Source organism: Planococcus citri, chromosome 4 (assembly GCF_950023065.1).
Source record: "Planococcus citri chromosome 4, ihPlaCitr1.1, whole genome shotgun sequence".
Taxonomy (NCBI): domain Eukaryota; kingdom Metazoa; phylum Arthropoda; class Insecta; order Hemiptera; family Pseudococcidae; genus Planococcus; species Planococcus citri.
This window is the reverse complement of record NC_088680.1, coordinates 44,443,493-44,458,149: the sequence shown is the minus strand read 5'-3', so window position 1 is coordinate 44,458,149 and position 14,657 is coordinate 44,443,493. Positions and strand designations below refer to the sequence as shown.

The 14,657-nt window shown below is 33.7% G+C and overlaps 5 protein-coding genes across 6 annotated transcripts; 2 read left to right on the top strand and 3 right to left on the bottom strand.

The window, feature by feature from the left end:
* Positions 1-141: 141 nt before the first annotated feature.
* LOC135843792 (cuticle protein 67-like) lies at positions 142-1,746 on the bottom strand. The gene is made up of 2 exons (XM_065361807.1): positions 779-1,746; positions 142-660 (listed from the first exon to the last, which is right to left on the bottom strand). The coding sequence occupies exons 1-2, from the start codon at positions 785-787 to the stop codon at positions 229-231; spliced, it is 441 nt and encodes a 146-aa protein (XP_065217879.1). The 5' UTR covers positions 788-1,746; the 3' UTR covers positions 142-228.
* Positions 1,747-2,376: 630 nt separating this feature from the next.
* Positions 2,377-5,785, top strand: LOC135843791 (cuticle protein LPCP-23-like). The gene is made up of 2 exons (XM_065361806.1): positions 2,377-2,533; positions 5,093-5,785. Exons 1-2 carry the CDS (start codon positions 2,519-2,521, stop codon positions 5,669-5,671), a joined length of 594 nt encoding a protein of 197 aa, XP_065217878.1. The 5' UTR covers positions 2,377-2,518; the 3' UTR covers positions 5,672-5,785.
* A 1,147-nt stretch (positions 5,786-6,932) lies between these two features.
* On the bottom strand, positions 6,933-9,429 carry LOC135844792 (uncharacterized). Its single transcript, XM_065363148.1, has 4 exons — positions 9,273-9,429; positions 8,435-8,616; positions 8,213-8,364; positions 6,933-8,128 (listed from the first exon to the last, which is right to left on the bottom strand). Exons 2-4 carry the CDS (start codon positions 8,512-8,514, stop codon positions 7,629-7,631), a joined length of 732 nt encoding a protein of 243 aa, XP_065219220.1. The 5' UTR covers positions 8,515-8,616; positions 9,273-9,429; the 3' UTR covers positions 6,933-7,628.
* A 339-nt stretch (positions 9,430-9,768) lies between these two features.
* LSm1 (U6 snRNA-associated Sm-like protein LSm1) lies at positions 9,769-10,706 on the top strand. The gene is made up of 3 exons (XM_065363150.1): positions 9,769-9,958; positions 10,040-10,224; positions 10,298-10,706. The coding sequence occupies exons 1-3, from the start codon at positions 9,898-9,900 to the stop codon at positions 10,487-10,489; spliced, it is 438 nt and encodes a 145-aa protein (XP_065219222.1). The 5' UTR covers positions 9,769-9,897; the 3' UTR covers positions 10,490-10,706.
* A 34-nt stretch (positions 10,707-10,740) lies between these two features.
* Positions 10,741-14,459, bottom strand: RhoGAP54D (Rho GTPase activating protein at 54D). Of its 2 annotated transcripts, none has more exons than XM_065363132.1 (10): positions 14,209-14,445; positions 13,962-14,105; positions 13,731-13,891; positions 13,452-13,661; positions 13,177-13,379; positions 12,947-13,111; positions 12,604-12,876; positions 12,445-12,528; positions 11,690-12,160; positions 10,741-11,388 (listed from the first exon to the last, which is right to left on the bottom strand). In XM_065363132.1, exons 2-10 carry the CDS (start codon positions 14,090-14,092, stop codon positions 10,939-10,941), a joined length of 2,148 nt encoding a protein of 715 aa, XP_065219204.1. In that variant the 5' UTR covers positions 14,093-14,105; positions 14,209-14,445; the 3' UTR covers positions 10,741-10,938. The 2 variants fall into 2 exon arrangements, with proteins under 2 accessions (XP_065219204.1, XP_065219205.1); XM_065363133.1 differs by having other exon boundaries at positions 11,175-11,388; positions 11,581-12,160; positions 14,209-14,459.
* Between the last annotated feature and the right edge of the window lie 198 nt (positions 14,460-14,657).

The following is a 14,657-nucleotide window of genomic DNA, read 5'->3' as shown; positions in this document are numbered from 1 at the left end:
ATTACCAATTACCATTCAAAAACATCATCCTCTGCTAATGCAGAACTTGACTCTAATATTTCTAAATTCAAAACAACCAACGAACTAAATTCATCTGGATCCAAACAATAAATTAAACAGGAAACCAAAACGATATTGCACTTAAAAAAATTTATTCATTAAACATCACGATCAAATAAATTAATATCAAATATCGTCAGCCAATCACGTACACAAATATCTAAAAAATTACCAAGCATAATGAGTTCCAAATCCATCAAAAGTTAAATGAGCAACGGCCGGAGCTGCCGAATACGCTATTGCTACCGGTGCATGAACAGCATGCACAGGATGAGCAGGGAGATGTACAGGAGAGGCGACATGAAGAGCTCCAGAAGCTGGATAGGTTGCATACGTCAAGGCATCGTTACTCACCCTAACGTCGGATTTTCTCACGCTCGAGAATGGCGTATCTATGCTTTTATGATAGGTAGAAATTTGGCCCAGATTACCGGGTGTTCTTAGAATATTCGAAGATGTAGAAGTAATGGCCGGCGTATGATGAGGCGAAGGGTAAGATGAAACATCGCCGTGATGATAAGTGTACACAGGTAATGGTATATAAGCTGAATAACCACCAGATATCATCGAGATGATCAAAAATAAACAGCACGTATTAATCTGAAATCAATCGTACGTAATACGTACATGCAAAAGTGTTAATCATCTGCAAGTCTAAAGTCTATGCAACCGACTACCGAGTAAAGTGTACTTATCATTTAGGTAGGTAGATGCTTACCTGGGCCATTTTTCTCCTTCTATAAAGTTGATATTGGTAGCAAAAATACGCGCAATAGTTTTGTAGCACCAACGTTAACCACAATCTATGTTCCGAATACGAAAATGATCGTTATTTATAAAGGTATCATTTCCAAAGGGAGTGTTCCAGCCATTCGGACTTCTCTGATGGGCATTTTGTTCGCTCGAACGCATTTTGTTTATTTTGTATGTACAAATTCACGTACACGAGGGTCATATTTTCGAATGACCTTGGCAGTATAATTGTACCATTTACCTATTAGAGTTTCATTACTTGGGTATGGTGTTGGTAATTTTGAATTCATTGAATAAACATTTCATCAGATAATCTCTCTCAAGTTCAGTTTAGTTTTTCAGATCGAAATGACGCAGCATACACCAATTAGATAAATTGTAGGTAATTCTTGCAGAAAAAGTTTACCATTACCCAGTCAGCTGTTAATAAAGTGTGAATTTCTTTAGTCGTTAATTACAAAGATATATGTCCTTCTCGAACTGTCATTCATCGTAATCTCGAACAGCAGGTACCGAACGTGATAGAAAGAATAATTGATTTAATTTTTTAAAAACGGTAGTCATCGAATAAAGCTAATCATAGGAACAAAGTGTCTGGTAGGTAACTCTTTCTTTGATTCGATTACCTATACAGTATTACATCGTCCAGGGCTTTCTCAGCGTGGAGTAAACGGATTTCCTAATTTTCGGGGTCGTTGTGAAAATTTTTCTGTTAAATACCCAACTGATAATTACTCACACGTACGCAGAGTAAGTACATAGATTGAGCTAGATAGGTACGAGCTCAGGTACAAGGTATTCTTACCCTCTCACTCCTTCGTAGCTCATTCCGACGCAATTTCCGATCTACGCAAATAACAATGACTCCTTCGAGTATCGCTTTTGATACGTTGATTCTTACTTGAGAAGCTCTTATTGTAATTCAATATAAACACACTTCACAATAAAAATGATAAATAAAATAACGTAAACATTTCAGCAGATCATGTCATTGTAAAATCTACTTTGAACTTGATAAAAGCCTAAGCATATAACCTATTTCCACCATTAGCCCTACAGCTACAGCCGCCTTAAAGTATATTAGAAAAAGAACGCAACGATATATCTTCTCTTTTTCTCTCCGATAAATCTGTTTAATCTAATTAAGAATACAATGACCGTATCGTAATAGATGTTCTTTTCAACTTTTAAAACACGTAATTTCTACGACCGCCTTCGAGAATTCGAAAACTATACGTATACATACATCTACTTGCAATGTATGTAGTAGGTATAAAGGTATATAGGTACTTATAGGCTTAAACTAAATCGTTGGCAATATTAATTGTCTAATTAAGAGTAAATTGAAAGTGAATTGTGCCACTTATAACAATAGATCACAAAAGTCAAGAATATCAATGATTGATATGGGCACAGGTTTACGTAATTTTTTACAATATATGGTATAGCGGGTGTTATAAACGCCTCCGGCAACGTAGGCTGGGTACCTCTACCTACCTACCTAGGCAACAGCTAGTTTGCGTTGTAATATGTCTCATGATCCCTTTTTGTAGAAAAAAAATGACAGATGGTGATGTCATGTTGTGAATTAGAGCAATCGGCTATAAATATGATCTATCACGATGGCTTTTACACAGTTTGTATCTTTGTGAAGTGCGATAAGTAGGCGGATATTTAGATACTTGTGATAACATCGCTGAAAAAAATGATGACTTTTTTGGTAAGTTCGTTCTCATATTTACCTACTTTTAGATCCACTTATCTATACTGATAGCTTATCGTCGTTATCCAATCATTCTGTACCGAATGGTAAAATTTACCCAGTTTGAATCATCCCATGCATATAGGAAATAGGGAAAGGAGGTACATACGAGTAAAAGTTGCAATTCAAGAAGAAAATTTTTTAAATTTGAACTGAAGAGAATGGTTTTTTCAAAAAAGTTTAACTTTTAAAGACATATTGAAAGAGCTCACCTCTAAATGACTTTACATAAATCTTTGGAAAATATTTTGGAGCAACATGATACCAATTTTCTAATCTAACTTGACTGGTACGAATAGATAAAAATAAGTTTCGAAATAATTCGTATAAATTATTATACTCAAAATCTTATCTAAGATAGGAAATTATAATAGAATCTTCAAATCTTGTATCAAATTGAATTTTTTGAAATTTTTTTTACAACGTTACCTACACACTTTATGCATACATATAGACCACGTAGTTTAGCAGGTTCAAAATTGAATTTAAACAATTCGTTTTCAATATACCTACCTAACTACAAGAATCTACTCACTTATCATAAAAGTGTTGTCATCTGAAATATTTTTCAATTCTACCGATATTTTCAACGAATAAAAATGTTTGAAAATGGCATATTTAGGTTTAAAATAAAAATGTTCGAGACCCTCAAAAAATGAAAAAAGAAAAACTTTTGTGGAAAATTTTATAAAAATCAAAAGAAAGTTCAAATTTTGAAGTATTTTGTAAACACAGAAAACAAACAAAAAATGTTCTGAAAAACTAGTTTTTGATGATTTAAAAAAAAAAAAAAACTAATAACATCTTTTAAGTAAACAAAAATTTGTTTTTTTTCTGCCAGTATTTTAAACATGTTTATGACAGTTTAAAGCAACACGAAAAAGTTAAACACAACAATACTGATTTTTTTTCTTTTGTCATGAGATTCTCAAATCGTGAAAAATATTGAAACCCAGCTATAGGTAATTTATGGGTATAAAAACTGAAAACTTGAGCGAGGTAATTTAGAAAGTTTTGAAATTTTTGACGAACCAAGTACCTCTACCTACACTACATAAAATCTACCTTTAAAAAAAAACTTTCTTGATGCAAATTTTGAAATTTTGAAAAAAATCACGTTAGTTCTTAGAATTTAAGTTTGAAAATCAGTTTAGTATCATCTGACCTGTTCCTGTAACGGGGGCGTGATTTTTGAAAAGCGTATGTTCTGAAACCTCCATAACCAAAATTTTAATTGTTTGCATAATTTTTCGATTTTTTGCCATTTTTGAAAATTTAAAATTCATCAAAATATATATTTTCGGCGATTTAATTCATGTTTTTTTTTTAATCCATACCTACTTATTTGGTAAAAATAATCGAAATTAGCCTACTCCTGAAACTACAATAATAGGTATCAACTCTTCCGAACCAAATTTACCCCCCCCCCCTCCAAAGATAATTTCCTCAATTTCGAGCCATTTTAGAGCCTCTAGCGCAATTTTTAATTTCTCCAAAATTTTAAAAGTTCTCCAGATTGGGCAGCTAAAAATTTAGTTGTGACTTGTTCTCAGCATATCTTATAAAGTTTTTTCAAATAGGTCCAGTTTTTTTCTAGATGTTTTTTTTTTGATTTTTCAATGTTTTCAAACTTTTTAACACATTATAGGTAGGTATGAAGTGAAAAAATGATTTAAAAAAAAATTACTGTCTAATGATAATAATATGTGTAGAAGCAAAAAAATTCCTTTCAAAAAATGAATAAAATTTTCTTATAAAACTTCAAAATTTTAAAACCTACTCAAAAGGGGATCCTACTAAGAAAACGCAATTTTTTCCCCAAGATCTTCGACAATAATCGGATCACTCCATGTCAACTCAACCAACGTTTTTGAGTCATGTCTTTCAATTTCGCTCAAATTTTTTTTACAATATATACCCACCCAATAAGTAAGAACCCCGCAATTAGTGTGGTTCCAGCCCCCTTGGGGCGCGGGTGGGGGGCCTTCCATTATTTTCACATTGTCTCGAGGTACTCAACTTCAGCAGTCCAATTCTCCAAAACGATGATACTTTGATCAAAACTGATTTAAAGACCAAACTAATTGCAGGGTACTTACTTACTGTGTGGGTGTATATTGTAAAAAAAAATTGAGCGAAATCAAAAGACATGATTTTCAAAATCGCCTTTTTTTGGTTGAGTTGACATGGAATGACCCACCTATCAGAAAAACACTCCAATTCAGTTTTGATATTTCAACGTAATTTTCGTGATTATTTTATCAGATTTTTTGCTTTTTAATTCATCACGTTTTTATATAGGTAGGTAGGTAAATATTATTTTTTCTACTTTCCGTTTTTTTTCTTATCCTGAATGCGAACATTGGAACATTCTGTCATTTTTCAACATTTCAATAAAAAATTTCCGTTTTATCATTAATAGATAATTTTTTTTCACGATACCAAATCATTTCATTTTTTTAAAAGCACATCCACATTATCATCGATTTTTCCATAATTTATTTCATTTGTTTACAGCACCTCATCTCCATCTTGGCACTTCTCTGCACCAGCTATGCAGCCTACGTACCACTACCAGCATCTGTAACCCCAACCTACAATTACCCAACTGCTGTACCAGCCGTAGCATCTCAATCTCAATCAGTCATCAGATCTTTAGACGGGAACTCCGTAATATCATCTTACAGTAAAGCTGTAGACACCCCTCATTCCAGCGTACGAAAATACGACTCTAGAATCAACAACGATGCGGTTGTGTACACCCATGTTCCTGCAGTATCTTATGCTGCCCCAGTTTACCATAAACCTACCTACGTCAGCAGTCCATATTACCATTACACAGCACCTAGTTACTCGCATTCTGCATACCCTGCATCTTATTCGGCTCCAGTTTATACTGCTGCCCCAGCTGCGGTGTACCATCATCATCCTACAGTCTATCATGCTGCTCCTGCACCTTCGTATTATCATGCTCCTGCTCCTGTGAAAGCTGTCCCAGTTCCAACCGTTCATGCACCGGTTGCTCATCAGTATTCGGATGCTTCTTCTGTATCGCATTTGACTTTTGAAGGGTTTGGAGCTCATTATGGTTGGTAATTAGGTTCAAATACAACTCATCCTTTGTGGTTTCTAATTACCTACCTATAATGTATTGTAATCTTATTTATTGAATGATTAAATCTAACAACAATAAACGTATCAGTGATTGTTCCTAGTTGTCCCTTTTTTCTCAATATTTCAAATTCCGATACGTATTATCGTTTAGGTATTTCCGCTGAGTAGGCAGATGAGCACTGAGCAGGTAGGGAAACAATTCGTTTCTTTGGTTTCTTCGTTCATTTATTAAGTACCTACCTATTAATCAATTATATGGCTAAATCAAGTAAGAATCGTGTGTACAGAATTAAACAAATTAGGCACTTCTTCTTTATGGCTCTGTGCCATTATGAAAACTACGTCGTTGAACCTTTGCTAATACCTACATATAAATGTACCATCGTAAAGCCATCAGTAATGCGACTAATGCGACATAAGTACACGCACAAATCTCGTGAAAAAATTAAATTCTTAACCGCAAGAATTTTTCTTTAAAATAGGCGTTTTTTCAAGTCTTTACTACGTTGTAATATGCATGTGTTTGTTATTTTTAGCTCAGACTATACGAAGAGACAATATAATGCGATACTCTAATGAACTGATTTAATCCAAATTTTTCTACGTTTCATCAGCGATATCCGTGAAAGACGAATCACCTCGAACAATCATCTAATTAAGCGTCGAACTTATTTACTTGCAAAGATAGCGAAGTAATTTGAAAATAATGCGCGATTTATGTATCGAAGTTGTTTTCTTTGCTCACAAGCGTGAAACTCATCATCACATTGTATCTATAATACTTGTTGTCATTTACGCAGTGACGTAGAATTTCACTAACGTAGTATTTTCCCTCATTTCCTAATTAAATCAACTATATCAGACAAACACAGCGAGGGTACTTTGTTCTAGCCTTGTACTCAGACCCAACGAACGTACCGAAAATCTATGCACCTTTTCGAACATGTGAAGAGATAATGTTCGTTTATTCTTAATAAATGAATTAGTAATTCTCTTCAACTAGAACGCGTGATAACGCATACGTTCGAGCGATATTTGCAACGAATATATTTTCCTTCAGCACGATGCCTCAAATTGATCACACACATGGTACCATTCGTCTCACCCAACGATACCGTGAAAAACAAACACCGTAAGATAAAATAAACAATGCTCAAGTATCACTTCAAAAACATATTCCATCAGACGTTAATTCCTTTGAAAAAAATTTAGCACGTGATAAGGTCATTAAATACAAATGGAATAGTAAAAAAAGTATATATTTCAGAGATAACAGAGTTGCAGTAGAACTAAGTGCTGGTTGAACAAAATCATTCACTAATCACGAACTACGCAATGATGAAGAAAAAAAAAAGAAGTACGAAAGCGGTTTCGAATGATTTCGTTCACACATACAAAAGGTATTTACAAAAAAAAACATACACTCGACTTACACAGTAAAAAGCTGAGATGAGATGATATTAGGCATGAAAAGAAAAAAAAAAGAAAAATATGCGAAACAACGTAATTTAAACACAAAGTCGATCGATTGAAAAAATGCGTAATTTTTATTCGTGGTTTACGAAGCGTGCAGCGATAATTAATACGTAATTGATAATCAGAAAAGATAATAAAGCGCTCATAAAACGACCACGTTAATTCCTTGTCAATAAGTGAACTATTCCAATCGATCAAACATATAAAAACAATAACCATATAAAATTTCCAAGCTAGCAGAATACTATAAACAGGGCAGAAGAATTTTCATCGATAAAAAGGAGAGAAATTTAACATACAAACATTTTCAATCACATACGTTATTCACTCAGAATTTTCATCAAACTTTTTTTTTTTTTTTATAAAACTCGAGTACGATAATTTTCAATCCAGATATCTCTTAATATTAAAAACAAAAAGGGGGAAAAAGTAGTACATAAATAATACACGAATACAATTAACATTACATGGAAACTGGAGACCAAAAATTCATTTCTCGTAATTCAGAGGGTTGAGGTTGAGGATCGCTGAAAGTTGGATTACGCCGTATAATATTAGGGGAATTGTTTTCGCTAGCTGAGGATTCAGTATTGGATGTCAGATCTTCGATAGATTTACGTTGGCTAAGTATGGATAAAACCCAGCTCTGTTTACCGTCATATGTTTCATATGGCCTTGCAAATGGATCGGTGAAGTAGGGATTTTTACGACTGATTTTAGGCGAAGCGAGCGGAGACGCTGGTAAGGATTTGCTATTTCTTCGTTGTCTGTTGTAACGTGTAGCATCTGCGTCAGACGTACTTTCCGGATACAAGTAACTTCCGAAAATTTTTCCAGTGATTACGTTATGCGCAACCGAAGATATTGATTTGCCATAATCGGTGTTCTCTTTGGGAACTTCCGGAATGACGTTTTGATTAAGCTGATTACCAGGAGCTGTAGAGGAACGTTTCATGATTGCGTCTGTAGCAGAAAATACGCAGGAATTTATTAAACATATATTCTGTTAAACACATACACAATATATTAGATGGGAAAAAAATTTACCGTTCTGAGTATTAGGCGCAAATTCAATCGGAGTGGGGCAATCGGTTTCGAATTTTTCGTGTATTTTTGATTCTCCAGGAAGAGGATAACGTATGAAAAAAAAGCTGTCGTCTTCAGAAGGCGTAGAAAAAGCTGCTTGATCCAAATCGTACCTGAATAAAATCTGTACATTAATTCACGACGATTCGCGAATTTCGTAACAATTTTTCGACATGAATTTACCTGTCGCCGATTCTAGTTTTCATCCACTGCGGAAGCGATATGCCAGAAGAAATTGATCGATCAGTGCTTGCTGAACTCATATCAGGTCTTTACTGTATAAGGAGAATATTGGCTGGAGGATGATGGCGGTTGAATGTTACTACGAAAGATGTTTAAGAATAGGCCTTCGATTTATTAAAAATCTGCAAACAAAATCCAGCGTATTAGGAAACGAGGCTCGAATATGTAATAGTAGTGACCATGATTTGTAACTTCCAAGGTAACGCGTAAAGAGATTGTCACGAAAATAGGAAATAAAAATGCAACACTAAGAAAGTAATTATCATTATTGCAACATTCAGCCTGTTCACAATTGCACTCGACTAACACACAAAAATGTTTAGATTTGGAATCATGCCAGTTTATCGAAAATATAACATTCAAACAAAGTAACATTACCTCTAAAGTAGTAACAATATACACTTTGTCAATCGGGAAATACATATAATGCAAGATTCCGGAGGATTTGACTTATTCATCAAATGAAAGGGCGAATAAATTTAAACCCCATCAAGAAATTAATTCAATTAAGAAGCCATTTCGTGAAACGTTTTTTTTTCGTAAGCTGTTTTTATAAAAATTGACTACTATTAAAAGAACGTGGAAACAGACATTTTGTATGTAGAAAGTACCGTTAGACAAGCAAAGGTTTCAACAAAAGCCAGAATTAAAAGGGAAAATGGTTGCAATGCAAACACCTTGATGGGAACTGGGAAGTGTATTGAGGTTTCATAGATGAGTGTGATATAATAACCTATCTTATTGCTATAAAGATTATTGAGTAATGGAAACTACTTACGAGTTCTGAAGTATAAGCGATTTGAAATGTTTTCCCCATTCTGCACTAATTCAAGACGGACGTTTCTTTTCCAACGACAGTGAAAGAAACAATTAAATTTTCAATTCACAAAGAACTAAAACGTAGATGTTTATTTATCTCTTCGGAGAATTTCGAGGTCACCGTTACATTTTTTTATCAGTGTAACTAACAGTTGATAAACGTCATTTAAAAAGTTTCTCATAATTCATTTTATTTATTCATTTTTGCGTTATTTTTGACACGATATTATTATTTTTTTAAATATTACTTTCATTGAATCAAAAACATTATTCGAACTGAGAAATAATGCATCAAATGAATAAAAATTTCATTTTTTCATCGCTTTTGAATTTTTAGATATTTTTGTGTATGCTAATTGGCTACACTGTTTTCTCGTAGCTTCGAGAAAAAACTATGCTAGCTAAAAATTAGTCATCGCAAACCAAAAAAATAAAATTCAAAATTCAGAAAATTTCAAATTTTCCAATTTTTTTTTCAAAAAACAAGAAAACAACGAAGTGCAAAGATTTTTGTGTTTGATTTGATAAGTTTTATGTCTAATTTGAAATTTTGCATGTAAATACTTTCAAATTGCTTTTTAGAAATGAATGAATGTGATATACCATTTCCAGTGAGAACAGCGACATTAATTCGTGAATTGGACAGTTCGTATATTTCTGATAATTCCTGAAGATGATTTCGTATTATTTTCTACATAGATATTTCCTTTCATGTAAATTTTATAGAACGATTAATGGTATGGCTTCGTGACGGTAGAACTTTAATAGGAATCCTTCGAAGCATAGATCAATTCGCCAATCTCGTATTACACCGAACAGTCGAAAGAATTCACGTCGGAACGAAATATGGCGATTTACCAGTCGGTGTTACGATTATCAGAGGAGAGAATGTTATATTACTCGGCGAAATAGTAAGAGTCGAATACGGTGCTAAGAATTCGCATATATTTAATATTGGATGAATGATCTACGTAATATTTTCAGGATCCTTTTAAAGAAATGACCTCGCGCCTTGAAGAAGTATCTCTGCCTGAAATCTTAAGTTTACAGAAAGCAGAACAAGAAAAGAAACACGAACGAGGAAAGCTGATTAGAAAATCATTACGAGAACGAGGGATTTCTACTGCATTAGAAGCTGTCGCTTTGGCAGACCGTGATTTGAATTTTATGGAGTAATTATACGATTCTATTTTTCCATTTGTTAACTCGGTAGGACATTTTTGTCATTTTTTAAAACACTGATTTCGAAGATGCGGTTTAATTTTCATGTTTTTTATCATAGTACATAATTGAAGAAGATTATCAATTTTAATTTTTTTATCACAACGCTTGACGCGTTCCTAATTGTACATTTGTTATTACTGTTTTGATATTAAAGCTTTCTACTACTCAATTGCGTGCAATTAATTGCAAAAGAAAAAGAGGTATTGAAAATTGAATTTTTTAATTGAAACATATTCTTACAGTATAAAGCTAACTGTTTACACGTTCTAAAACAAATAACGTTGATTTTGGTAAACTAATATACATTATCAAAACTATAATAATCTCTCCTTTTAATTTTCATCGTTCGATCATCTCCAAACAATAGAAATAAAATACGATAGTAAAACTGGTAATTTCGTTCATAATACAGTTTCATGCACTGGTTTTACGTCATCAGCACCGTTTTCATTCGAAAATGAATCGTAACATTTACAATTATTTTCCGGTACAGGAGTACCATTGTCTAAGCAGTATAACAGAGAATCCGATAGTTTATTTTCGGACACAGATGATGGGTCGAAATCTCCGGTACGACTAGAAAAACTATTATCAACAATACTGGTAGTTAGCATACTTCTACTGTATAAATATTCTCTGAATGTGTCAGTCAACGATTCTCCGGATTGGTTCGATAAATTGGTGTTCTCTTTTGAGCTGCAACAGGTTTCGTAGTGATCGTTGGAATCTTTTGTTTTATTAAAATCTTGATCTAGGCCGCTGTTGTCGAGTTTTCCTTTAGTCAGTAAATTGGTATTTGAGCCGGAGATGGCTATCACTGGTTGACGACTTCGAGGTGTCATCATAACCTCCTGTAAATTACAATTCATTTTAAAATCCATGTTTGCTTGTAAATTTAATCCATTTTTAAATCTACGAAATCTATGCCAGCAGTTCATTAATAAATGTATCTACATGTTCTACTATTCAAAAAAAATGTACAGAAGATTTCAATTTATTTTAAAGAACGGTGAAGTGTAAAACTAAGCGTATACTGTACTTACCGTAGTTCCCAAACCATCCATTCGACATGCAACAAGTGAAAGTACAGCTAGAGAAGAAAGCAAACCACAACCAAGATTTTGAGAAGCATATTTGAAAGCATGCTCGTACCTGCATAGATTTGGGCATTTTCTGTGCCGACATAGTAATAGGTGACATATCATCAGTGGATCCGCAGAACGGAGAAGGCGTTGAGACATCGCTAGTGAAACAAACTGGTGCCGGAGTACTGGTCAGTGTGCCTTGGAAACGAGTAGATACGATCGGCGTGCTTAGTTTACAATGGACGGAATTCTTTCGAGCCAAAAGCGATTTTTTCATTTGCGTCTGAGGCGTTTGTAACGCCTGAGTGCAAAGTATACTTTCCTCGGGTATCGGATCTATTCCACGTTCGTTTATTATTTCACCATTTTCCATGCGTATTAGACAATCCGGCTCATCTTTTATTTCATCGTCTTGATCCAAATTCAATTTCTTGGCAATATTTGCCTCGTCAGATGTATCCGAACATCCGCATTCCATACAATCTAATCTTTTATCGAAAAGCCTCAAAGGGTGAGCTTTAAACCTACTTTCCGGTGTCTGAATAGGAAAAAACGTAACGAATTAGAAAAAAAAGCAAAGCTCGGAAGGTTTTTGTTTTGGAAATCGAAAATTCGCTAAGCAGAAATGTTAATTCACACGGGTTACATTGGTTAGTAATAGAGGAACACTTGTTAGTACAAAAAGCGAAAAATTCTAAAAATTAGTTCGATATATAAACCCATATTTGATTCGTATGTTTCTCTCACAGAATAATTTTCACGCACATATTTCATGCCAAACACGAAAAATAAGCGCAATTTCACTCTTAACCTCATACTTACCGCAGTTGGTTGAATGAATTTATCATTTGGAAGATTTTTTAACGATTTTTCCTGCTTTCCGTTACCTTTACTGAATATGTGCCTCTGAAATACATATGTAAAAAATTAGCTTTCAGAATCTGGTAAAATATTTTGTACAAAAATATTATTTTTGTTTACCTTCAAAGAATCGCTAATATTTTTAGTCAACGAATGTGGTTTATCATTATTATTTAAAAGTACTCTCTTTGGCGTCCCGTATCCATTTTCTTTATTAAATTGTTTAACGAGTTTACGTTTCTTCGATGATTCAGGAAGTGATTGAATATGAGCGTATAATTGAGCTAACGCAGTTTCGGTGGGATTGATTACATTTTCTTGAGCGGTTTTTTCACGATCAACAAAACTAAATACAGTATTAACAACGCAGCTATCCGCCGTACTTTCGTTCAACTGAAAAATAATCAATTTTTTAAAATAAAAGTATTTTCTCAGTCGAATTATTTGGATTTAGGAAACATACGCAATTTCTTGGAGATAATTTTTTCTTCTCTTTGTCATGCCAATAAAGTCGAATATCAGCAGCGAGACCGGCGGGTATTTTGAATAATTCGCATCCAGACGTGATCATGAATACGACAATTTGGTATAACATTTGAGTATTTGTATGTAAAGCTTCACCGGTTAACTGCACAAAAATATTCAGTCAATGAGAATTACAACAATGAATATTATAATACCGATTTTACGTACTTTTCTGGGACACAGTAAATGGGGAGTAAATAATGTTGCCAGATTTTCAGCCGACATTTTATTCTGGCTCGCATATTTAGCTGTCGTATGTAATAGATCTATTACATGTTTCAACAATAAAGCGTTATTTTCAGGTAACAAAAGGATTAATAATTGTAAAGATCTCAACAATCTGGCTTCAAATTCATTGCATTTAGACCATTCTGAAAATTAAAACGTTCGGTTCATTACTAGCGATTCAAAAAAATGATACTGTACAATTCGTCACAACATACCGGAAATTTGACAGTATAATGGGTAATACAAATCGGTAACAAGTGGTTCTGGTAGTTCTGATAGAAAAGTTTTCAACACAGATGCGCAATCGTGAACAGAAAAATTATTGTCGTCAAAATTTACACTCATGCCTTCATTTAAACATGTCTTCAATTGTACTTGACGAGTTAGAGCACCCGTTCGTCTAAATATACCTTCTTGGCATATATCTGAAATGAAAACAAACATGTAGTTTTCTGGAGAACATTATTTAGGGGAAAAAACACATTTATTCTTACTTTCTTCTCGAGTTAAAAATAATATCAATTTATGCATTCTTGAAATACCAGCTTCTGTTAGAGCGTTATTTTCAGGCGAATCTCTAAGCGCTCCTTTGACTTTTTTACCGAACCCCCATTTTGTGGGATTTGATTTGATTTTATCACCCGCATCATCACATCTAAATGAAGAAATGGGTCAAATTTTATGCATTTTAATCAAATATTTATAGTATAAATGGTGATACATACTCGTCTATATTCAAATCCAAAGCAAATGAAAGATGCATTCGAACTAGATTTTGAAAATGTTCCGGATACTTAGCTTTCAGTTTCAGAGCCAACTGTAAATCTAGATCGGTAATTTCGGCTGAGGACTCCATTCTCAGGTCATAACTGCATTGAAACAAAAGAATGATTACCGAATTAACATCCGAATATTAGAGTACTTGGGATCACAAAATTGGACCCATCAATCACTGAATGCAGTTCAACTTACGTTACACAGAATAAAGAAGAAGACTACGAAATTGAATTTAAAACGAACCACAACTTAAAATTAACATCGCGAATTCGCGAAAACTAAATTTAATGAACAGACTATTCATTTGAAATTTAATTTTTAATTTTCTCCGGACCGGAAAACTAAAATAAAACGATTTTTCAAAACTCAAAAAAACGTTAGAAATCAAATAATAAACACGCCAAAACAGACATTTTTTTAAACACTTGTAACGCGTACACGGACTTGGCTAGATAGCGTTACAAAAAAATCCCATCACAAATTTCAAACTTTTGATGTAATTACCGTAAATTACGAGCTTCAAAACACTGGTAAAAACACGAAAGTTGCGCGCGCGCCTGCGTTATAAAAAAATGCCAAATAAACTGAAAAACCTGTTTTATTTGGCCTTGTTATCTTCATTTTATTGCGGATGACATCATTTT

What these genes read in the sequence shown, in the direction of transcription:
- LOC135844792 (XM_065363148.1), bottom strand. Translation starts at nt 8,514, where the DNA reads ATGAGTTCAGCAAGCACTGATCGATCAATTTCTTCTGGCATATCGCTT. An exon ending in AAAACTAGAATCGGCGACAG is followed by an intron (nt 8,365 to 8,434) that starts GTAAATTCATGT and finishes GATTTTATTCAG; the next exon opens with GTACGATTTGGATCAAGCAG. An exon ending in TGCGCCTAATACTCAGAACG is followed by an intron (nt 8,129 to 8,212) that starts GTAAATTTTTTT and finishes TTTCTGCTACAG; the next exon opens with ACGCAATCATGAAACGTTCC.
- RhoGAP54D (XM_065363132.1), bottom strand. Translation starts at nt 14,092, where the DNA reads ATGGAGTCCTCAGCCGAAATTACCGATCTAGATTTACAGTTGGCTCTG. An exon ending in ATATTAGCGATTCTTTGAAG is followed by an intron (nt 12,529 to 12,603) that starts GTAAACAAAAAT and finishes TATGTATTTCAG; the next exon opens with AGGCACATATTCAGTAAAGG. An exon ending in AATTCATTCAACCAACTGCG is followed by an intron (nt 12,161 to 12,444) that starts GTAAGTATGAGG and finishes TTTCCTATTCAG; the next exon opens with ACACCGGAAAGTAGGTTTAA.
- LSm1 (XM_065363150.1), top strand. Translation starts at nt 9,898, where the DNA reads ATGAATGAATGTGATATACCATTTCCAGTGAGAACAGCGACATTAATT. An exon ending in ATTAATTCGTGAATTGGACA is followed by an intron (nt 9,959 to 10,039) that starts GTTCGTATATTT and finishes TAAATTTTATAG; the next exon opens with AACGATTAATGGTATGGCTT. An exon ending in TTATATTACTCGGCGAAATA is followed by an intron (nt 10,225 to 10,297) that starts GTAAGAGTCGAA and finishes TAATATTTTCAG; the next exon opens with GATCCTTTTAAAGAAATGAC.